At 45.4% G+C, this 23982-nt stretch overlaps 2 protein-coding genes across 2 annotated transcripts in view; one reads left to right on the top strand and one right to left on the bottom strand.

The window, feature by feature from the left end:
- Window positions 1–400: 400 nt before the first annotated feature.
- Window positions 401–15314, bottom strand: LOC145396336 (E3 ubiquitin-protein ligase RNF25). Its single transcript, XM_080269735.1, has 9 exons — window positions 15295–15314; window positions 11384–11452; window positions 10394–10528; window positions 7794–7899; window positions 5175–5308; window positions 4759–4879; window positions 3228–3419; window positions 1096–1431; window positions 401–990 (listed from the first exon to the last, which is right to left on the bottom strand). The coding sequence occupies exons 1-9, from the start codon at window positions 15312–15314 to the stop codon at window positions 748–750; spliced, it is 1356 nt and encodes a 451-aa protein (XP_080125861.1). The 3' UTR covers window positions 401–747.
- Window positions 15315–18829: 3515 nt separating this feature from the next.
- Window positions 18830–23982, top strand: part of LOC145396340 (AP-4 complex subunit epsilon-1-like) — an 11853-nt gene continuing 6700 nt past the window's right edge. The window contains exons 1-4 of the mRNA XM_080269740.1: window positions 18830–19025; window positions 19410–19605; window positions 22140–22336; window positions 23612–23773. Of these exons, the coding sequence (XP_080125866.1) occupies window positions 18849–19025; window positions 19410–19605; window positions 22140–22336; window positions 23612–23773 (732 nt within the window). The 5' untranslated portion in view covers window positions 18830–18848. The remainder of the gene's footprint in view (window positions 19026–19409; window positions 19606–22139; window positions 22337–23611; window positions 23774–23982) is intronic.

The raw sequence follows: 23982 nt of genomic DNA, 5'->3' as shown, positions 1-23982 counted from the left end.
TCGTCCCAGTACCCTCGCACCCTCGTCCACACCCCAATGTCATAAACGGACTAAAAAACGTAAACAATAACTCAACAGCCGACACAAACGGCAACAAAACGTAACGGAAACTAAACCACCGACATAAATACGATAAACCGCTCTCCATCATCTGTTGCATAACCTAGTAAACAAAGAACAAACGCAGTGAATATAAAAAATAATCCATATATACAATTCAAACGCAGATCCATACGCAAACGACACCCCGGGCCAAGCGCGTGTGCTCTCGGAAAGACAGCGTATCAAAACAGGCGCTGGGTTTGTTTTCATCGTGGCGTCGGCGTCTCCTTTACCGAGCCTATACGTACTCCCAGCACGTACGCACCTCATTTCCTGTCAGAGGTGTAGTATTCGTGTGTTTATCCAAATCGCCATCTTCAAACGACGGGTGTTTGAGTATTCGTATCTCACTCCAGTCGTTTTACTGCGCTTGGCATCGCTACCACTCGTCAGGCTGAGATGGAGTACGAGTATGAGGGGTACAGACAGACACAACACATACACAACACACTTACCTAACGACCTAGTGTGATTAAGCATACTAGTGTGGCCATAACTACCGTAACACTTAGTTCCTCTATTGGTTAAATAAATGGGGGGCCCTGAGGGGGCGCCACCAACGAGGATAATACTTTGGAGGGTGAGAAAGAGGAGAGAGAGAGCGTGAGAGAGACAGGGCAGAGGGAACCCTGCGGGCCACCATCGTCAACTCCAGTCTTGGGCGGCGTTGTGCTGGGACGATGGTGTCAGGGTCTGGGGGGGTCCACGGCCCCTGCCCCGCCCCGCCCCGTACCTCTGGCGACCTTTGGGGCCCTTCCTGCCGCCCCCGCCCCCCGCCCCGACCTCATTCGAAGCCAGGGAACAGCTGTCGTACCTCCCGCCCACGTGCCGCCCGGGGCCCTTACCTCCAAGGTCGTTAGGCGGGCAGCTGTCATATTTACCGCCTAACTGCTTGCCTGGACCCCTGGTGTGCTCGTTAGAGGTGGGTGGGTAGTTATCATACCTACTGCCTTGCTTCCCTGGGGCCTTTCCACCACATCCATTCTCAATTACATGACTGTAGTCTTTCGTGTCTTGAATAATCCTTGCATGGTGTACCCCGCCTCTACTGCCTCCTCTGCCTCTACCTCTACTGCCCCCCCGTCCGCCTCCGTGGCTGCTGGACCACTGCCTGCCGTCCCCACCATCCGAGTTCCGCCACGGACCACGCACGTACCCACCACCACCGCCGTAGTTCTTGCTGTGCGGGGGGCGCTGGTGGGGTATGCGCCCCCCCCGGCTTCTCAGCATCGGGTAGGGGTCCTGTGCTGGCTGGTCGCTGAGGGGGTCCGGCAAACTCACACGCACCACCTCTACCTCATCAGCGTCCAGCCTCTCACACGATTCAACCTGTGACGGTACGAAAAAATCCTCATTATTCTCTTTAAACACAATTTCGTATCGTTTATAAAGGCACCAATGTGTATCTGTTAGTTGTGGTCACCTAATGGCGGCTCTCCATGCTGCTCAATCTCTGGCAGCCTTCCTATTCAGCCTTTTATCCTTGAGGTCACACTCAATGGCCTCATCCCAGGTCTTTTTCAGTCTGCCTCTCACAACCCCACCCTCCACACCCACCTGTCATCCTCCATCCCCTCCACATGTCCAAACCATCTCAGTCTACCCCTCCTCATCACAAACCATCTCAGTCTACCCCTCCTCATCACAACACCAATACACTCCAGTCCCATCCTTCCTCCCAAACCATCTCAGTCTACCCCTCCTCATCACAAACCATCTCAATCTACCCCTCCTCATCACAAACCATCTCAGTCTACCCCTCCTCATCACAACACCAATACACTCCAGTCCCATCCTTCCTCCCAAACCATCTCAGTCTACCCCTCCTCATCACAAACCATCTCAATCTACCCCTCCTCATCACAAACCATCTCAGTCTACCCCTCCTCATCACAACACCAATACACTCCAGTCCCATCCTTCCTCCCAAACCATCTCAGTCTACCCCTCCTCATCACAAACCATCTCAGTCTACCCCTCCTCGTCACAAACCATCTCAGTCTACCCCTCCTCATCACAAACCATCTCAGTCTACCCCTCCTCATCACAAACCATCTCAGTCTACCCCTCCTCATCACAACACCAATACACTCCAGTCCCATCCTTCCTCCCAAACCATCTCAGTCTACCCCTCCTCATCACAAACCATCTCAATCTACCCCTCCTCATCACAAACCATCTCAGTCTACCCCTCCTCATCACAAACCATCTCAATCTACCCCTCCTCACCACAAACCATCTCAGTCTACCCCTCCTCATCACAAGCCATCTCAATCTACCCCTCCTCATCACAAACCATCTCAGTCTACCCCTCCTCATCCCAAACCATCTCAGTCAACCCCTCCTCATCCCAAACCATCTCAATCTACCCCTCCTCATCACAAACCATCTCAGTCTACCCCTCCTCATCACAAACCATCTCAGTCTACCCCTCCTCATCACAAACCATCTCAATCTACCCCTCCTCATCACAAACCATCTCAGCCTACCCCTCCTCATCCCAAACCATCTCAGTCTACCCCTCCTCAACACAAACCATCTCAGTCTACCCCTCCTCATCACAAACCATCTCAGTCTACCCCTCCTCATCACAAACCATCTCAGTCTACCCCTCCTCATCACAAACCATCTCAGTCTACCCCTCCTCACCACAAACCATCTCAGTCTACCCCTCCTCATCCCAAACCATCTCAGTCTACCCCTCCTCATCACAAACCATCTCAGTCTACCCCTCCTCACCACAAACCATCTCAGTCTACCCCTCCTCACCACAAACCATCTCAGTCTACCCCTCCTCATCACAAACCATCTCAGTCTACCCCTCCTCATCACAAACCATCTCAGTCTACCCCTCCTCACCACAAACCATCTCAGTCTACCCCTCCTCACCACAAACCATCTCAGTCTACCCCTCCTCATCACAAACCATCTCAGTCTACCCCTCCTCATCACAAACCATCTCAGTCTACCCCTCCTCATCACAAACCATCTCAGTCTACCCCTCCTCATCACAAACCATCTCAATCTACACATCCTCATCACAAACCATCTCAGTCTACCCCTCCTCATCCCAAACCATCTCAGTCTACCCCTCCTCACCACAGCACCAAAACAAACTCACTCACCCTATCAGAGGAGAGTAAAAATTTATTCTTTTCTTCCTCCAGGTCAATAATTCCTCCGCGCTGCTTCTGGGCCAGGTAGAGGCTGGCCATTTTGCGTTGGAGAGCCACAAGCTGCGGGTCGTCAGCGGAGAATTGGGGTATGGTGTCCTCGGCCTCTGGGGGCGGTGCGGCCAGAAGAGATACGCCGTCCAACTGCAACGAGACGAATGGTGGTTGTAAATTGCCATCGTCGCTGTCGTCATCAACACTATCATCATCTTCGCCATCATCACTACCATCATCGTCGTCACTATCATCATCGCTATCATCATCACCATCACCAACATCCTCCTCATCATCATCATCATTATAATCATCACTACCATCATTGTCATCACTATCATCATCATCATCACTACCATCATCATTGTCATCATCAATATCATCACCATCACCATCCTCCTCCTCATCATCATCATTATCATCATCATTATAATCATCACTACCATCATTGTCGTCACCATCATCATCATCATCACTACCATCATCATCATCACTATCATCATCATCATACTATCATCATCATCGTCATCACCATCATCAACATCCTCATCATCATCATTGTCATCACCATCACCATCATCATTACAGTCATCACTTCTCATCTCACCTCACCACCATTTTTTTTAAATGCAAGGAAGAAGGAACCCAAGGCCAGGAGCAGCAAACCGTTCCTTCCAAGAAAAAACAAAAACAAAAGAGAGCCAAATTCAAGACGCGTTCATTTTGAGATGCCTGGACACACTGCGTTTGAAAGACTGGAGGTCATAGGCAGTAGGAAATACAGAGGGAGACAGTTCCAGAGTTGACCTGTTGCATACATGAAGGACTGGGAGTATCAGTTCCCTACATACCTACAATGGAGGTCATAGGCAGTAGGAAAAACAGAGGGAGACAGTTCCAGAGTTGACCTGTGGCATATATGAAGGACTGGGAGTATCAGTTAACTTACCTACCTACACTGGAGGTCATAGGAAGTAGGAAATACAGACAGAGGGAGACAGTTCCAGAGTTGACCTGTTGCATACATGAAGGACTGGGAGTATCAGTTAACTTACCTACCTACACTGGAGGTCATAGGCAGTAGGATATACAGACAGAGGGAGACAGTTCCAGAGTTGACCTGTTGCATACATGAAGGAATGGGAGTATCAGTTAACTTACCTAACTACACTGGAGGTCATAGGCAGTAGGAAATACAGACAGAGGGAGACAGTTCCAGAGTTGACCTGTTGCATACATGATGGACTGGGAGTATCAGTTACCTACCTACCTACACTGGAGGTCATAGGCAGAGGGAAGAACAGAGGGAGACAGTTCCAGAGTTGACCTGTTGCATACATGAAGGACTGGGAGTATCAGTTAACTTACCTACCTACACTGGAGGTCATAGGCAGTAGGAAATACAGAGGGAGACAGTTCCAGAGTTGACCTGTAATAAAGAGTGGTATATATCAACAAAAAACAACCCCAATGCTCCGACCCCACACACCTGCTCTTGTATGGGGTCGCGGCAGACAGGACACATCAGCTGTTTTCTCTCTCGGGTCATCCACGAAGGCTGTGGCTCTCTCTCCTCTGCCGCTGCCTCCGCCTCGCAGTTATCCACGTACCTGATGTAGCAAAAATTATCATCATCACCATTATTATCATCATCATCATTGTCACTGTCATTATTATCATCATCACTATCATCACCATCATCATCATCACCACCACCACCACCATCATCATCATCACCATCCTCCTCCTCCTCCTCCTCCTCATCATCATCATCATCATCATCATCATCATTGTCACTGTCATTATCATCATCATCACTATCATCACCATCACCATCATCATCACTGTCATCATCATCATCATCATCACCACCACCACCACCACCACCACCACCACCACACTTACCTTCCGAGGCAGAAGGAGTGGAAGTAGTGAAAGCAGGGTGTTTTTGTAAATACATCACTATCGGTGAAGTGATGAAGACAGATGGTGCAGGGACAGCTGGGTGTGTTATTGGCCGTCAGGTTATCACGCACCACCTGTAAAGAAAGAAAGAAACAAAGGATGAAAGGAAGGAAGGAAGGAAGGAAGGAAGGAAGGATGGATGGATGGAAGGAAGGAAGGAAGGAAGGAAGGAAGGTAGGTAGGAAGGAGGGAAGAAGGAAGGAAGGATGGAAGAAGGATTTATGTAACACAGAAGAGGACAGTAAGGTGTAATAAACAAAATAAATCACTTAGGAAAAGGTGTTAGGGAGCTTTGGTGATACTGGAAGGATTTATGTAACACAGAAGAGGACAGTAAGGTGTAATAAACAAAATAAATCACTTAGGAAAGGGTGTTAGGGAACTTTGGTGGTACTGGAAGGATTTATGTAACACAGAAGAGGACAGTAATGTGTAATAAACAAAATAAATCACATAGGAAATGGAGTTAGGGAGCTTTCATTTCATTTATAAAGGCCCCAATATCTTTGTGTGTGTTGGCCTTGGTCACCTAATGGCGGCTCTCCACTCTGCTTGATCTCTGGCAGCCTCCCTATTGAGTCCCTTATCCCTGGGGTCACGCTCTATGACCTCGTCCCAGGTCTTTTTCGGTCAGCCTCTCACAACCCCACCCTCGACGTTCACACCTCTCACCCTCCACACCCAATTGCCATCCTCCATGCTGCTCGATCTCTGGCAGCCTCCCTATTCAGTGCCTTATCCCTGAGGTCACACTCTATGACCTCATCCCAGGTCTTTTTTGGTCTGCCTTTCACAACCCCACCCTCGACGTTCACACCTCTCACCCTCCACACCTAATTGTCATCCTCCATGCTGCTTGATCTCTGGCAGCCTCCCTATTCAGTGAGGTCACACTCTATGGCCTCATCCTAGGTCTTTTTTGGTCAGCCTCTCACAAGATGAAATTAATAATATATATATGCTGTACCAAACCACAGTAATCCCTGTAATATCCGGACATCCAGTAATTATATACCTCAGCGTCTGGACATTTTGGACACGGGCCTTCAAAACCCAAAAATGACCAAAAAACGTCTATCTATCTATCTATCTATTGCCAGACGCCATAATCCGGTAAGGCGTGGCCATTTGTCTATCTATCTATCTATTGTCAGACGCCATAATCTAGTAAGGGGTGGCCATTTGTCTATCTATCTATCTATTGCCAGACGCCATAATCACGTAAGGGGTGGCCATTTGTCTATCTATCTATCTATTGCCAGACGTCATAATCCCTTAAGGGGTGGCCATTTGTCTATCTATCTATTGCCAGACGCCATAATCCCTTAAGGGGTGGCCATTTGTCTATCTATCTATCTATTGTCAGACGCCATAATCTAGTAAGGGGTGGCCATTTGTCTATCTATCTATCTATTGCCAGACGCCATAATCCCTTAAGGGGTGGCCATTTGTCTATCTCTCTATCTATTGCCAGACGCCATAATCCGGTAAGGGGTGGCCATTTGTCTATCTATCTATCTATTGCCAGACGCCATAATCCGGTAAAGGGTGGCCATTTGTCTATCTATCTATCTATTGCCAGACGCCATCATCCGGTAAGGGGTGGCCATTTGTCTATCTATCTATCTATTGCCAGACGCCATAATCCGGTAAGGGGTGGCCATTTGTCTATCTATCTATCTATTGCCAGACGCCATAATCCGGTAAGGGGTGGCCATTTGACTCTGAGTTAGTTGTTTTACGGGGAGGGGCACTAACCCTCCACCAACCCACTTGTTGACACGTAGGCAGCACGTATGGTTTGGTTATATGGTTACCACCCAGCGTTGTAAATGGTTTCTTGGCTTACAGGAAACCATTTGGCTTGTCGCTCAATGCAAGGTATAAAAGAAAAAAAATCCGACATTATTTTCCACTGTACTTTGAACTTGGCGTGCGACACCAAACGGCTGTGTTTACGTTTGGCTCCTTGCTTCCCCCTCCCCAGTTAACGCCTTCCTACCATCGTGACTGCACACTCATCGCCATGGCTGCCCACGTGTGCGTTTTTGTGAATAACCAGTGAATAAACTGCAATACTTCACCACTAGACCACACGAGAATCTACAGTGTTGTGCAGTGTTACGAAACTAGAATTCAGAGTGCAAAGGATTAAGTACACAGCGCAAGGTGGCGGCTGGAACTGGTGCATTGCATTTAAGAACAGACTGTGCAGTGTTAAACAGTTATAACTCACCGTACAAAGGATAAAGTGCAGCACAACACTGGATTACTGTACGTGCTTCAAGAGCATCTTCACCACTGCCACAGCCATAGAGGAGGCAGGTTAACCTTTGTAACGGCACGGACGTGTTGTAAATACCCTGTACACTGCTAAATACTTTCCATACTCACTTCTAATGAGGGAGGGAGGGTGAGTTGGGGGGAGGGCAGTCAAATGGTGGGTGACAGAGCGACTTGGAGGCGTTTTGTCTGTGGTCACCCTTTGTGGGATTAGGGCGTCAGGCTATAGATAGATAGACAGACAGATAGATGTTAAGGTAGACGCACTGCACTCACCTCAATCAGTTCGTAGATTACCGGACAGCCTAAGAATTCATCACACTTGCGTCGACTCTCTTCCTGGATTTTCTCGAGAACATCATCGTCAACGCCACGCGGATTCCTGTGATTGTGGTGAATATTGGTGATGATGATGAGGAGGAGGAGGACGAGGATGAGGATGATGAGGATGAGGATGAGGATGATAATGATGATGATGATGAGGAGGAGGAAGAGAATGATAATGATGATGATGATGAAGAGGAGGAAGAGGAGGAGGAGGGGGGAGGAGGAGGAGGAGGAGGAGGAAAGGGATGATGGTGGTGACAATGATGATGAAGAGGAGGATGGTAGTCTATGGATGATGGTGGTGATGATGATGATGATGATGATGATGATAATGATGATGATGATGATGATGAGGAGGAGGAGGAGGAAAGGGATAATGATGATGGTGGTGACAGTGATGATGATGATGATGATGATGATGGGCAGAGACACATACCAAGCCTCTCTCAGCTAAGGAATATTAGCCAGCAGAGGAAAGTGACAAGTAGAAGAGGTGAAATATTAGCCAGCAGAGGAAAGTGACAAGTAGAAGAGGTGAAATATTAGCCAGCAGAGGAAAGTGACAAGTAGAAGAGGTGAAATATTAGCCAGCAGAGGAAAGTGACAAGTAGAAGAGGTGAAATATTAGCCAGCAGAGGAAAGTGACAAGTAGAAGAGGTGAAATATTAGCCAGCAGAGGAAAGTGACAAGTAGAAGAGGTGAAATATTAGCCAGCAGAGGAAAGTGACAAGTAGAAGAGGTGAAATATTAGCCAGCAGAGGAAAGTGACAAGTAGAAGAGGTGAAATATTAGCCAGCAGAGGAAAGTGACAAGTAGAAGAGGTGAAATATTAGCCAGCAGAGGAAAGTGACAAGTAGAAGAGGTGAAATATTAGCCAGCAGAGGAAAGTGACAAGTAGAAGAGGTGAAATATTAGCCAGCAGAGGAAAGTGACAAGTAGAAGAGGTGAAATATTAGCCAGCAGAGGAAAGTGACAAGTAGAAGAGGTGAAATATTAGGCAAACTTTCGCATCTATGGGCAGAGAACCACACCATGCCTCTCCATATACCTCTACATCCACATCCACACCACAACGCTCCTTCACATCCTCATTTGTCTGTTCATCCATCCCTCCATCCTCCAATCCTGTGCTGTCCCATGAGGAGCGTAGGAGTCTGGGGCTAGGCAAGTTGGTGCTGACATTTAAGATGAGAGTGACCAGCCTCACTCATCCCTGAGTGGCATTACGTGGGCAATAAACCCCAACCACCCCTTGGATATAAACCTGCACCGGCTCAATCCGATTGGAGCGCCTTAATTACCCACTAAACCACCAGGCGCCATAATTTGGTGTTATGGTTACCACCCAATGTAGTAAATTGTTTCCTGGTGTACAGGAAACCATTTGGCTTGTCACTCAGTGTAGAGTCATCCACAGGCAGAAGGAAGAGGAAAGAATGAAGGAAAGAAAGACAGAAGAGGGAGTGTAAAGTCACCCACAGGCAGAAGGAAGAGGAAAGAATGAAGGAAAGAAAGACAGAAGAGGGAGTGTAAAGTGACCCACAGGCAGAAGGAAGAGGAAAGAATGAAGGAAAGAAAGACAGAAGAGGGAGTGTAAAGTGACCCACAGGCAGAAGGAAGAGGAAAGAATGAAGGAAAGAAAGACAGAAGAGGGAGTGTAAAGTGACCCACAGGCAGAAGGAAGAGGAAAGAATGAAGGAAAGAAAGACAGAAGAGGGAGTGTAAAGTGACCCACAGGCAGAAGGAAGAGGAAAGAATGAAGGAAAGAAAGACAGAAGAGGGAGTGTAAAGTGACCCACAGGCAGAAGGAAGAGGAAAGAATGAAGGAAAGAAAGACAGAAGAGGGAGTGTAAAGTGACCCACAGGCAGAAGGAAAAGGAAAGAATGAAGGAAAGAAAGACAGAAGAAGGAGTGTAAAGTCACCCACAGGCAGAAGGAAGAGGAAAGAATGAAGGAAAGAAAGACAGAAGAGGGAGTGTAAAGTGACCCACAGGCAGAAGGAAGAGGAAAGAATGAAGGAAAGAAAGACAGAAGAGGGAGTGTAAAGTGACCCACAGGCAGAAGGAAGAGGAAAGAATGAAGGAAAGAAAGACAGAAGAGGGAGTGTAAAGTGACCCACAGGCAGAAGGAAGAGGAAAGAATGAAGGAAAGAAAGACAGAAGAGGGAGTGTAAAGTGACCCACAGGCAGAAGGAAGAGGAAAGAATGAAGGAAAGAAAGACAGGGGAGGAACGAACGAAAGAAGGAAGGAGGAGAGGAAAGGGGAGATTCTCCATGTAAAACTCCATCACTTCCTCCATCCTCTCCACATACCCACAAACTCCACATCCGCATCAACACCACAATGCTCCTTCACTTCCTCATTTGTCAGTCTCTCCATTAACACCCCTCCTCTCTCTCTCTCTCTCTCCATTTAACTCCACATCCACACCACAATGCTCCTTCACTTCCTCATTTGTCAGTCTCTCCAGTAACACTCCTTTATGTCCCTCTCTCTCTCTCTCTCTCTCTCTCTCTCTCTCTCCTTTCTCTCTCTTTCTCTCTACGTACCTCAGGGCGATGGTGGGGGGGGCATCGGGGTAGTCTTGGGGTAGGGTGAGGGAGAGTGTGACGCGAACGTGCTGCTCCTCTAACCTCTGTGCTGTTGCCGGCACCACCACCACCTCCACACCACACGGCACACCACTGACAACATTACCAACATTACATATTGCACTGACAACACTATCTATCTATCTATCCATCCATCTGTCTGTCTGTCTGTCTATCTATCTACCTGTCTATCTATCACCTCCACACCACACGGCACACCACTGACAACATTACCATCATTACATACTGCACTGACAACACTATCTATCTATCTGTCTACCTATCTATCTATCTATCTATCTTTCTATCTACCTATCTATCACCTCCACACCACACAGCACACCACTGACAACATTACCATCATTACATACTGCACTGACAACACTATCTATCTATCTGTCTATCTATCTATCTATCACCTCCACACCACACAGCACACCACTGACAACATTACCAACATTACATACTGCACTGACAACACTATCTATCTATCTATCTATCTACCTACCTATCTATCTACCTACCTACCTATCTATCTATCTGTCTATCTATCTATCTATCTTTCTATCTATCTATCTATCACCTACACAGCACACCACTGACATTACCTTGGTCTACCCCTCCCTCTCAGCCTTCCACCTCACACACACTCTTCTCGTCAGTCTCTCATTCCCCATCCCTCCATCTCATCCTTGGTCTCCCCCTCCCTCTCAGCCTTCCACCTCACTCACACTCTTCTAGTCAGTCTCTCAAGCAGTCAAAGGGCAATAATCGTACACATAATTTCTTTTCTTATGCAATTATATTTCTTCAACTCACCTATTGCCTCACTCACACACACTCTTCTTGTCAGTCTCTCCACTCCATCCCTCCATCTCATCCTTGGTCTCCCCCTCCCTCTCAGCCTTCCGCCTCACTCACACTCTCCTAGTCAGTCTCTCAACTCACCTATCGCCCATAAGAACTGTCACTTCATCCATCATGATTGCTTGTAGTGCCTCTAACTCTTCCACAATTCTGAAAAAATAGAGAAAATTATCTATCTATCTATCTATCAGAAGTGACATATAGATGAGGTGAAATTAGAAGAGGAAAGATGGAGAGTGAGAGACTAATGAGGAGAGTGTATGTGAGTGAGGTGAAGGGGGAGAGGGAGGGGAAGGCCGAGGATGAGATGTGGGATGGCGTGGAGAGGATGGAGAGTGAGAGACTAATGAGGAGAGTGTATGTGAGTGAGGTGGAGGTGGGGAGAGGGAGGGGAAGGCCAAGGATGAGATGTGGGATGGAGTGGAGAGGATGGTGAGTGAGAGACTAATGAGGAGAGTGTATGTGAGTGAGGTGGAGTGGGGAGAGGGAGGGGGAGGCCAAGGATGAGATGGAGGGATGGAGTGGAGAGGTATATGAGAGAGGGAGTGTGAGCTGGGGGGATGGAGAGTGAGAGACTGATGAGGAGAGTGTATGTGAGTGAGGTGGAGGGGGGAGAGGGAGGTGGAGGCCAAGGATGAGAAGTAGGATGGAGTGGAGAGGTATATGAGAGAGGGGGGTGGGAGGTGGGAGCAGGGCAGTGAAATGGAAGGGGACAGGGCAACATGGTGGTGATTTGTTTGTGGCCACCCCTTACGGGATTAAGGTGTCTGGCAATAGAGAGATAGATGGAAAGGAAAGTGACAAGTAGAAGAGGTGAAATATTAGCCAGCAGAGGAAAGTGACAAGTAGAAGAGGTGAAATATTAGCCAGCAGAGGAAAGTGACAAGTAGAAGAGGTGAAATATTAGCCAGCAGAGGAAAGTGACAAGTAGAAGAGGTGAAATATTAGCCAGCAGAGGAAAGTGACAAGTAGAAGAGGTGAAATATTAGCCAGCAGAGGAAAGTGACAAGTAGAAGAGGTGAAACATTAGGCAGCAGAGGAAAGTGACAAGTAGAAGAGGTGAAATATTAGCCAGCAGAGGAAAGTGACAAGTAGAAGAGGTGAAATATTAGCCAGCAGAGGAAAGTGACAAGTAGAAGAGGTGAAACATTAGCCAGCAGAGGAAAGTGACAAGTAGAAGAGGTGAAATATTAGCCAGCAGAGGAAAGTGACAAGTAGAAGAGGTGAAATATTAGCCAGCAGAGGAAAGTGACAAGTAGAAGAGGTGAAACATTAGCCAGCAGAGGAAAGTGACAAGTAGAAGAGGTGAAATATTAGCCAGCAGAGGAAAGTGACAAGTAGAAGAGGTGAAATATTAGCCAGCAGAGGAAAGTGACAAGTAGAAGAGGTGAAATATTAGCCAGCAGAGGAAAGTGACAAGTAGAAGAGGTGAAATATTAGCCAGCAGAGGAAAGTGACAAGTAGAAGAGGTGAAATATTAGCCAGCAGAGGAAAGTGACAAGTAGAAGAGGTGAAATATTAGCCAGCAGAGGAAAGTGACAAGTAGAAGAGGTGAAATATTAGCCAGCAGAGGAAAGTGACAAGTAGAAGAGGTGAAACATTAGCCAGCAGAGGAAAGTGACAAGTAGAAGAGGTGAAATATTAGCCAGCAGAGGAAAGTGACAAGTAGAAGAGGTGAAACATTAGCCAGCAGAGGAAAGTGACAAGTAGAAGAGGTGAAATATTAGCCAGCAGAGGAAAGTGACAAGTAGAAGAGGTGAAACATTAGCCAGCAGAGGAAAGTGACAAGTAGAAGAGGTGAAATATTAGCCAGCAGAGGAAAGTGACAAGTAGAAGAGGTGAAACATTAGCCAGCAGAGGAAAGTGACAAGTAGAAGAGGTGAAATATTAGCCAGCAGAGGAAAGTGACAAGTAGAAGAGGTGAAATATTAGCCAGCAGAGGAAAGTGACAAGTAGAAGAGGTGAAATATTAGGCAGCAGAGGAAAGTGACAAGTAGAAGAGGTGAAATATTAGCCAGCAGAGGAAAGTGACAAGTAGAAGAGGTGAAACATTAGCCAGCAGAGGAAAGTGACAAGTAGAAGAGGTGAAATATTAGCCAGCAGAGGAAAGTGACAAGTAGAAGAGGTGAAACATTAGCCAGCAGAGGAAAGTGACAAGTAGAAGAGGTGAAATATTAGCCAGCAGAGGAAAGTGACAAGTAGAAGAGGTGAAATATTAGCCAGCAGAGGAAAGTGACAAGTAGAAGAGGTGAAATATTAGCCAGCAGAGGAAAGTGACAAGTAGAAGAGGTGAAATATTAGCCAGCAGAGGAAAGTGACAAGTAGAAGAGGTGAAATATTAGCCAGCAGAGGAAAGTGACAAGTAGAAGAGGTGAAATATTAGCCAGCAGAGGAAAGTGACAAGTAGAAGAGGTGAAATATTAGCCAGCAGAGGAAAGTGACAAGTAGAAGAGGTGAAATATTAGCCAGCAGAGGAAAGTGACAAGTAGAAGAGGTGAAATATTAGCCAGCAGAGGAAAGTGACAAGTAGAAGAGGTGAAATATTAGCCAGCAGAGGAAAGTGACAAGTAGAAGAGGTGAAATACTAGCCAGCAGTGGAAAGCGACAAGTAGAAGAGGTGAAATATTAGCCAGCAGAGGAAAGTGACAAGTACAAGAGGTGAAATATTAGGCAGCAGAGGAAAGTGACAAGTAGAAGAGGTGAAACATTAGCCAGCAGAGGAAAGTGACAAGTAGAAGAGGTGAAATATTAGCCAGCAGAGGAAAGTGACAAGTAGAAGAGGTGAAACATTAGCCAGCAGAGGAAAGTGACAAGTAGAAGAGGTGAAATATTAGCCAGCAGAGGAAAGTGACAAGTAGAAGAGGTGAAATATTAGCCAGCAGAGGAAAGTGACAAGTAGAAGAGGTGAAATATTAGCCAGCAGAGGAAAGTGACAAGCAGAAGAGGTGAAATATTAGCCAGCAGAGGAAAGTGACAAGTAGAAGAGGTGAAACAATAGGCAGCAGAGGAAAGTGACAAGTAGAAGAGGTGAAATATTAGCCAGCAGAGGAAAGTGACAAGTAGAAGAGGTGAAATATTAGCCAGCAGAGGAAAGTGACAAGTAGAAGAGGTGAAATATTAGCCAGCAGAGGAAAGTGACAAGTAGAAGAGGTGAAATATTAGCCAGCAGAGGAAAGTGACAAGTAGAAGAGGTGAAATATTAGCCAGCAGAGGAAAGTGACAAGTAGAAGAGGTGAAATATTAGGCAAACATTTATATCTATGGGCAGAGAAACATACCAACCCCCCCCCCCTCCTTTCCAAACTGCTGGCTCTGCCCTCCCTTGCACTTATATTTAAAAATATACAAAATTACAGAATATACAAGAATTTAGCAACCATAAATTCTTTTACTTCCATCTATGGCTATTTTTCTCCATAAAATATGTAATTACTTTCTCTTAGCACTTTCATACAGTCAAACTCAAAAGTCTACCATTTAATACAATAAATTTTAATCTGCAATCACACTTATAATGCTTTTTTGAATTGAGGTTGATTGAATCGTTTTGGATTGAAAGGATGGAGTATGGAAGGAACGCAAAAAGACCCATCCTTTCACTATTAATCTAAACCTTGTTATTTCTACCTCACTACGTCTTTGATATAACGTTTCTCTGTCTACAATTACAGATAATAATTTTAATTTTAATTCTTGTATATCTAATTGAATGCGGGTGCTATTGATGCATAATTTTTAATACGTCATATGGTACAGAAATTACTACTAACCATACCTTTCAAAATCAACCACACAATTGGCCCTCAGGCAACCTTAATTACCGAACAATAATTGGTTAATGGGATAAAACATACAACAGGCAAATTCACAAAACGATTCGTGTACTTGTTACTGTCATCCATCACAACATCTAAACAACAATATCCCATTTTTCCACACTAATTGGCTCGTCAGTTGAATAATATCTCACGGGAACACAAGCCATCACTCACGCTTCATTATTGGAGGCCATGGCGGTGTTTATTTAGCTACAATCCCTCGTACAAGGTAATAATGGCAGGCGCTCAGCTGTCTCTCCTCTCAGCAGACGGTGTAGCTGTGCAGAGTTGCCAAGGTTAAATTTTGCTAGTCTTCCTTTAAAAACGCTAGAATGTGAGAGACTAACTAGGAGAGTGTATGGAAGTGAGGTGGTGGGAGAGACCATGGATGAGATGAAGGGTTGGAGAATGAGAGACTGACTAGGAGAAGGTTTCAGTGAGGTGGAGGGGTGAGAAAGAGACCAAGGATGAGATAGAAGGCATGGAGTCGAGAGGTTGAAGAAGAGACAAAATGCTAAACTTTCTGGGATATTTCTATAGATTTGTAAAAGATTAAGAAACAAAAACTGCATACAAGCATCTAGAATATCGCTAAAACTTTGCCTATCTGTAGACTAGCGCTAAGACTTCTAGAAACTCGCTAAAAATGACTGAAATCTAGTAAGTAAAGAGGCCTGTAAAATGTCGCCAGAAACTTCTAACAACTCCTAGAACGTCGAAAGAAATATGTAAAAAAAAATCTAAAATATCCGCAGACTTTAAAAATGATCTTTACACAGAGCTGAACAACTGTCTAGCGGGAAAGATGCTAAATTGAGAATCCTGTGGGTGTGCGCATGGCTGACTCTCTCTCGCGCCAGCATCACCACCGCTGCTGACCAATCAAAACGCGCCTCTTTTTAGAACCTCTATCCTATTGGCTAATTTTTCATAACTTTCTGTTCTTTCTGGAGCTTCAGTATTAGTGCACACAAAATAAATATATTCAGGTAATTACGATATTTATCATTATATGAGAGGATGTCAGCAATTTTCTCAATTATTATAAATTACGATAAAATTTCCAATTGAATTTCGCATATAACAAGTTTAATTACACAATTGTATAATGTTGATAACTTGGGGAGTGAAGTATGGCCAACTCCCTAAAAAATATATATCTTTCAAAAGCACTAGTATTTGGTTATAATATTATTTGATGTGTAAATATGTGTGCGTATATTAATTAACTGGCCTACGTCGTATCCTGTATATATCGTAAAAGCTATTCTTTCTATTCTGTTGTAAAAATAGGAATTTGTTTTAGAAAGTACACTGGATATATGGAGGTGGCAACAGTGATTATTTGTTTACATGACAGCCCAGGTGAGCAATATATTGAAAGGCAAGGAATTATGGTCACTATACCTGAATAATTACGTTTGAGAGAGTTTTATGACCATTTATTGTGCCATTTAAAGTAATTATACCCTTATAGACCATAGTTAAGTATTGCAATCTGATGACGTCATTTTCATGGCATTTTTCTGATAGTACCATCATCCACTCACTTGATGTAGTGCTGCCTACTTCATCCTTAGCCTTTATCATTCTTTTTCTGTGCCTGTCCTCCTCTCTTCCTATTTCCATCATCCACTCACTTGATGTAGTGCTGCCTACTTCTTCCTTAGCCTTTATCATTCTTTTTCTGTGCCTGTCCTCCTCTCTTCCTATTTCCATCATCCACTCACTTGATGTAGTGCTGCCTACTTCTTCCTTAGCCTTTATCATTCTTTTTCTGTGCCTGTCCTCCTCTCTTCCTATTTCCATCATCCACTCACTTGATGTAGTGCTGCCTACTTCTTCCTTAGCCTTTATCATTCTTTTTCTGTGCCTGTCCTCCTCTCTTCCTATTACCATCATCCACTCACTTGATGTAGTGCTGCCTACTTCTTCCTTAGCCTTTATCATTCTTTTTCTGTGCCTGTCCTCCTCTCTTCCTATTTCCATCATCCACTCACTTGATGTAGTGCTGCCTACTTCTTCCTTAGCCTTTATCATTCTTTTTCTGTGCCTGTCCTCCTCTCTTCATATTTCCATCATCCACTCACTTGATGTAGTGCTGCCTACTTCTTCCTTAGCCTTTATCATTCTTTTTCTGTGTCTGTCCTCCTCTCTTCCTATTTCCATCATCCACTCACTTGATGTAGTGCTGCCTACTTCTTCCTTAGCCTTTATCATTCTTTTTCTGTGCCTGTCCTCCTCTCTTCCTGTTTCCATCATCCACTCACTTGATGTAGTGCTGCCTACTTCTTCCTTAGCCTTTATCATTCTTTTTCTGTGCCTGTCCTCCTCTCTTCCTATTTCCATCATCCACTCACTTGATGTAGTGCTGCCTACTTCTTCCTTAGCCTTTATCATTCTTTTTCTGTGCCTGTCCTCCTCTCTTCCTATTTCCATCATCCACTCACTTGATGTAGTGCTGCCTACTTCTTCCTTAGCCTTTATCATTCTTTTTCTGTGCCTGCCCTCCTCTCTTCCTATTTCCATCATCCACTCACTTGATGTAGTGCTGCCTACTTCTTCCTTAGCCTTTATCATTCTTTTTCTGTGCCTGCCCTCCTCTCTTCCTATTTCTCCCATCTTTCCTGTCACTTCTTATTGCTTTTCTTTCCTTTACAGGTGGCTTTACATTGAGTGACAAGCCAAATGGTTTCCTGTAAGCCAAGAAACCATTTACAACGCTGGGTGGTAACCATATAACCAAACCATACGTGCTGCCTACGTGTCAACAAGTGGGTTGGTGGAGGGTTAGTGCCCCTCCCCGTAAAACAAACCATTTACAACTCTGGGTGGTAACCATATAACCAAACCATACGTGCTGCCTACGTGTCAACAAGGGGGTTGGTGGAGGGTTAGTGCCCCTCCCTGTAAAACAACTAACTCAAAGTCAAATGGCCACCCCTTACCTGATTATGGCGTCTGGCAATAGATAGATAGATAGATAGACAGATAGAAAAGTTAAATATGGCCGGCTACTGGTTATGGTCGGCAGAATATTATTGCATTCTAAATCTTCGTTTATAGTTTTCAGAGGTAAGTTTATAAAAATCCCCAGTAGCTATGGTAAACCAGGAAGAGGTCTATCTATCTATCTATTTATTGCCACATGCCTTAATCCTGTATAGGGTGGCACTTTTAACTCCAAAAAACTCCACTTGTGACCAGTTTCTCGGAATGTAACCCGATTGTAAGTCAGGAGCCACTATCTATCTATCTATTGCCAGACGCCTCAATCCCGTTCGGGTTGGCCACAAACAAATCACCTCCATGTCACCCTGTCCCCCGCCATTTCACTGCCCTGCTCCCAATTCACACGCCCCTCTCTCTCATATACCTCTCCACTCCATTCCTCCATCTCATCCTTGGCCTCCCCCTCCCTCTCTCCCCCTCCAACTCACTCATACACTCTCCTCATCAGTCTCTCACTCTCCATCCTCTCCACTTCATCCCTCCATCTCATCCTTGGCCTCCCCTTCCCTCTCCCCCCTCCACCTCACTCACATACACTCTCCTCATCAGTCTCTCACCCTCCATCCCCCCAGCTCACACCCCCCTCTCTCATATACCTCTCCACCCCATCCCTCCATCTCATCCTCGGCCACCTGTGTGTATATTTACGAAGTCTTTTTCCTCGTCCGCATTTCAGCAATGCTCGGCCATAAAGGCGAGAGGGACGGCAGGTAAACATGTCCAGCGTTATCGAAAAAACCTTCAGTGGTCTCGTCAACAGTGTGTTCGGCACTGCGAGTCCAATCAGTCCCCTCGGCCAGACCATCACCGCCACAACAGGCCTGAAAAATGTCTCTCTCGGCCTCGTTAACTTTGTCGAGAAACTACAGGCCGCTCGGAGGATATCTAGGCAGGTACGGCCATCTTGTTTTTTAGCGGCCATTTTGTTTTTTGTAATCAGTGGCCATTTTGTTTTTTTGTAATCATTGGGCATTTTATTTTTTGTATTTTATGGTGTTAGATAGGGGTGCCCATCATCCACTCACTTGATGTAGTGTGGCCTTTAGGTGACTGCATATTGAGAGACTAGGAAAGCATTTACTCTACTACGCCGGGTGGTAACCATAAGGTAATGATGGTGGTGTTATTGGAGATGATGATGATGGTGGTGGTAGTTATGATGATGATGGTGGTGTTAGTGGTAGTGATGATGATGATGATGATGATGATAATAATAATGATGATGGTAGTGATGATGATGATAATAGTCGTAGTGATGCCGATGCTATACCCCACAGGAGGAGGAGCACTGTCTAGAACATGAGAGTCGGGAGTGGGTTAAGCTGCTGTCCAGCCCTGGGGTCGGCAGTGGGGTGGTGGCGGATATCATGTGTCGTGCGCTCATAGCCCATGTGCGCGGATTCTCTGTTCCTAGTCTACACATACACGCCATTAAACTTACACAGAGTCCTAATGTATACCACAAGAAAATAGGTGAGTATATATTTACCTATTTTGTAGGTGGTGGCGACCATCATCCACTCACTTGATGTAGTGCTGCCTACTTCTTCCTTAGCCTTTATCATTCTTTTTCTGTGCCTGTCCTCCTCTCTTCCTATTTCCATCATCCACTCACTTGATGTAGTGCTGCCTACTTCTTCCTTAGCCTTTATCATTCTTTTTCTGTGCCTGCCCTCCTCTCTTCCTATTTCCATCATCCACTCACTTGATGTAGTGCTGCCTACTTCTTCCTTAGCCTTTATCATTCTTTTTCTGTGCCTGTCCTCCTCTCTTCCTATTTCCATCATCCACTCACTTGATGTAGTGCTGCCTACTTCTTCCTTAGCCTTTATCATTCTTTTTCTGTGCCTGCCCTCCTCTCTTCCTATTTCCATCATCCACTCACTTGATGTAGTGCTGCCTACTTCTTCCTTAGCCTTTATCATTCTTTTTCTGTGCCTGTCCTCCTCTCTTCCTATTTCCATCATCCACTCACTTGATGTAGTGCTGCCTACTTCTTCCTTAGCCTTTATCATTCTTTTTCTGTGCCTGTCCTCCTCTCTTCCTATTTCCATCATCCACTCACTTGATGTAGTGCTGCCTACTTCTTCCTTAGCCTTTATCATTCTTTTTCTGTGCCTGCCCTCCTCTCTTCCTATTTCCATCTTCCACTCACTTGATGTAGTGCTGCCTACTTCTTCCTTAGCCTTTATTCTTTTTCTGTGCCTGCCTTCCTCTCTTCCTGTTTCCATCATCCACTCACTTGATGTAGTGCTGCCTACTTCTTCCTTAGCCTTTATCATTCTTTTTCTGTGCCTGTCCACCTCTCTTCCTATTTCTCCCATCTTTCCTGTCACTTGTTATTGCTTTTCTTTCCTTTACAGGTGGCTTTACATTGAGTGACAAGCCAAATGGTTTCCTGTAAGCCAAGAAACCATTTACAACGCTGGGTGGTAACCATATAACCAAACCATACGTGCTGCCTACGTGTCAACAAGTGGGTTGGTGGAGGGTTAGTGCCCCTCCCTGTAAAACAACTAACTCAAAGTCAAATGGCCACCCCTTACCGGATTATGGTGTCTGGCAATAGATAGATAGATAGACAAATGGCCACCCCTTACCGGATTATGGCGTCTGGCAATAGATAGATAGATAGACAAATGGCCACCCCTTACCGGATTATGGCGTCTGGCAATAGATAGATAGATAGACAAATGGCCACCCCTTACCGGATTATGGCGTCTGGCAATAGATAGATAGATAGACAAATGGCCACCCCTTACCGGATTATGGCGTCTGGCAATAGATAGATAGATAGACAAATGGCCACCCCTTACCGGATTATGGCGTCTGGCAATAGATAGATAGATAGACAAATGGCCACCCCTTACCGGATTATGGCGTCTGGCAATAGATAGATAGATAGACAAATGGCCACCCCTTACCGGATTATGGCGTCTGGCAATAGATAGATAGATAGACAAATGGCCACCCCTTACTAGATTATGGCATCTGGCAATAGATAGATAGATAGACAAATGGCCACCCCTTACTAGATTATGGCATCTGGCAATAGATAGATAGATAGACAAATGGCCACCCCTTACCGGATTATGGCGTCTGGCAATAGATAGATAGATAGACAAATGGCCACCCCTTACCGGATTATGGCGTCTGGCAATAGATAGATAGATAGACAAATGGCCACCCCTTACTAGATTATGGCATCTGGCAATAGATAGATAGATAGACAAATGGCCACCCCTTACTAGATTATGGCATCTGGCAATAGATAGATAGATAGATAGATTTACTTTGTGTTGAGTTACATGGAGAGACAGACTGACAAATGAGGAAGTGAAGGAGCATTGTGGTGTGGATGTGGATGTAATAGAAAGCGTTAGGAGAAATACACTGAGGTGGTTTGGCCATGTGGAGAGGATGGAGAGTGAGAGACTGATGAGGAGAGTGTATGTGAGTGAGGTGGAGGGGGGGAGAGGGAGGGGGAGGCCAAGGATGAGATGGAGGGATGGAGTGGAGTGGTATATGAGAGAGGGGGGCGTGACCTGCGAGCAGGGCAGTGAAATGGCAGAGGACAGGGTGACATGGAGGTGATTTGTTTGTTGCCACCCCTTACAGGATTAAGGCATCTGGCTGTAGATAGATAGAAGTGCTGGAGAGGGACCTTCACATGGTGGCACTGATATAACTGGGTGGTGAAGCTGCCTGGTTATACACACATCCCTCAACTCACTCCCTATCCCCCAAAAGGACTACTACTACTACTACTGCTACTACAACAACTAACGTACTACTTTTTTTCTGCTACAACTACTTTCATTACTACTACTACTACCACTACTGTTATAACTACTACTACTACTACTACTACTGCAACAACATCGACAACAACAACTACTACTACTACTACTGCTACTGTTATAACTACTACTACTACAACTACCATACTACTTTTTTTCTACTACAACTACTTCCATTACTACTACTACTACTACTACTATTTTCAGGCTATCTTTTTGTAAGTGAGTCGCTGGATCCTGGTAGTGAACTTACCCTGCTTCTAGTCAACACAATCCAGCGCGATCTTGCCGCACCTAATGCCCTAGAGGTGGCAGCAGCTCTGGCCTCCCTCCCCACGGTACTTACGCCTGATCTTACGCCCGTTATTGGGGCGTCCCTCGTACGATGCCTCGCCCACCAGCAGGTAAGGGTTGCTGTGTTTATTATTATTATTATTATTATTATTATTATTATTATTATTAAGTGGTAGGTGGGGGCACTCACCATCCACTCACTTGATTTAATGCTCCTCTGGGTGTCTGCCCTTTCCTTTCTTCCTTCCTTCCTCTTATGTCTTTCTTTCCTTCATTCTTTCCTCTTCTTTCTGCCTGTGGGTGACTTTACACTCCCTCTTCTGTCTTTCTTTCCTTCATTCTTTCCTCTTCCTTCTGCCTGTGGGTGACTTTACACTCCCTCTTCTGTCTTTCTTTCCTTCATTCTTTCCTCTTCCTTCTGCCTGTGGGTGACTTTACACTCCCTCTTCTGTCTTTCTTTCCTTCATTCTTTCCTCTTCCTTCTCCCTGTGGGTGACTCTACACTCCCTCTTCTGTCTTTCTTTCCTTCATTCTTTCCTCTTCCCTCTGCCTGTGGGTCACTTTACACTCCCTCTTCTGTCTTTCTTTCCTTCACTCTTTCCTCTTCCTTCTGCCTGTGGGTGACTTTACACTCCCTCCTCTGTCTTTCTTTCCTTCATTCTTTCCTCTTCCTTCTGCCTGTGGGTGACTTTACACTCCCTCCTCTGTCTTTCTTTCCTTCATTCTTTCCTCTTCCTTCTGCCTGTGGGTCACTTTACACTCCCTCTTCTGTCTTTCTTTCCTTCATTCTTTCCTCTTCCTTCTGCCTGTGGGTGACTCTACACTGAGTGACAAGCCAAATGGTTTCCTGTACACCAGGAAACCATTTACTACGCTGGGTGGTAACCATAACACCAAATTATGACGCCTGGTGGTTTAGTGGGTAATTAAGGTGCTCCAATCGGATTGAGCCAGTGCAGGTTTATATCCAAGGGATGGTTGGGGTTTATTGCTCACGTAATGCCACTCAGGGATGAGTGAGGCTGGTCACTCTCATCTTAAATGTCAGCACCAACTTGCCTAGTCCCGGCCTCCTACGCTCCTCATGGGGCAACACAGGATTGGAGGATGAATGGACGGATAATAATCATCCATCATCCATCATCTAATCCAGTGTTGCCCCATGAGGAGCGTAGGAGGCCGGGGCTAGGCAAGTTGAATAATAATAATAATAATAATAATAATAATAATAATAATAATAATAATCCATGTATCATCCAATCCTATGTTGCCTCATGAGGAGCGTAGGAGGCTGGGGCTAGGCAAGTTGGTGCTGACATTTAAGATGAGAGTAAATGATAATAATAATAATAATAATAATAATAATAATAATAATTTTTTGTCAGGTCTACATACGACGTAGAGCCGCAGCGATGGTGGGTGTGGTGGTGGTGCGTGGGGGGGTGGAGAGTGCCGGAGATCAAATTCCACACCTCCTCCACCTCCTCACTGATCAGGACCCCGGTGTGGCTCTCTCTGCTACATCCTCCTTGGCCAAAATATACAAGGTTAGTGCATCATCCACTCACTTGATGTAGTGCTGCCTACTTCTTCCTTAGCCTTTATCATTCTTTTTCTGTGCCTGCCCTCCTCTCTTCCTATTTCCATCATCCACTCACTTGATGTAGTGCTGCCTACTTCTTCCTTAGCCTTTATCATTCTTTTTCTGTGCCTGTCCTCCTCTCTTCCTATTTCCATCATCCACTCACTTGATGTA

The sequence above is a fragment of the Coenobita brevimanus genome, chromosome 36, assembly GCF_032717465.1.
Source record: "Coenobita brevimanus isolate Jiangsu-jjx chromosome 36, ASM3271746v2, whole genome shotgun sequence".
Lineage (NCBI taxonomy): Eukaryota > Metazoa > Arthropoda > Malacostraca > Decapoda > Coenobitidae > Coenobita > Coenobita brevimanus.
This window is presented reverse-complemented; position numbering and strand designations above follow the sequence as displayed.

Coding starts and splice junctions, on each gene's coding strand:
- LOC145396336 (XM_080269735.1), bottom strand. CDS start 15,314: ATGGCCTCCAATAATGAAGC. Junction 5,309..7,793: donor TAATCTACGAACTGATTGAG/GTGAGTGCAGTG, acceptor CTTTCTTTACAG/GTGGTGCGTGATAACCTGAC. Junction 3,420..4,758: donor GCGACCCCATACAAGAGCAG/GTGTGTGGGGTC, acceptor GTCTCGTTGCAG/TTGGACGGCGTATCTCTTCT.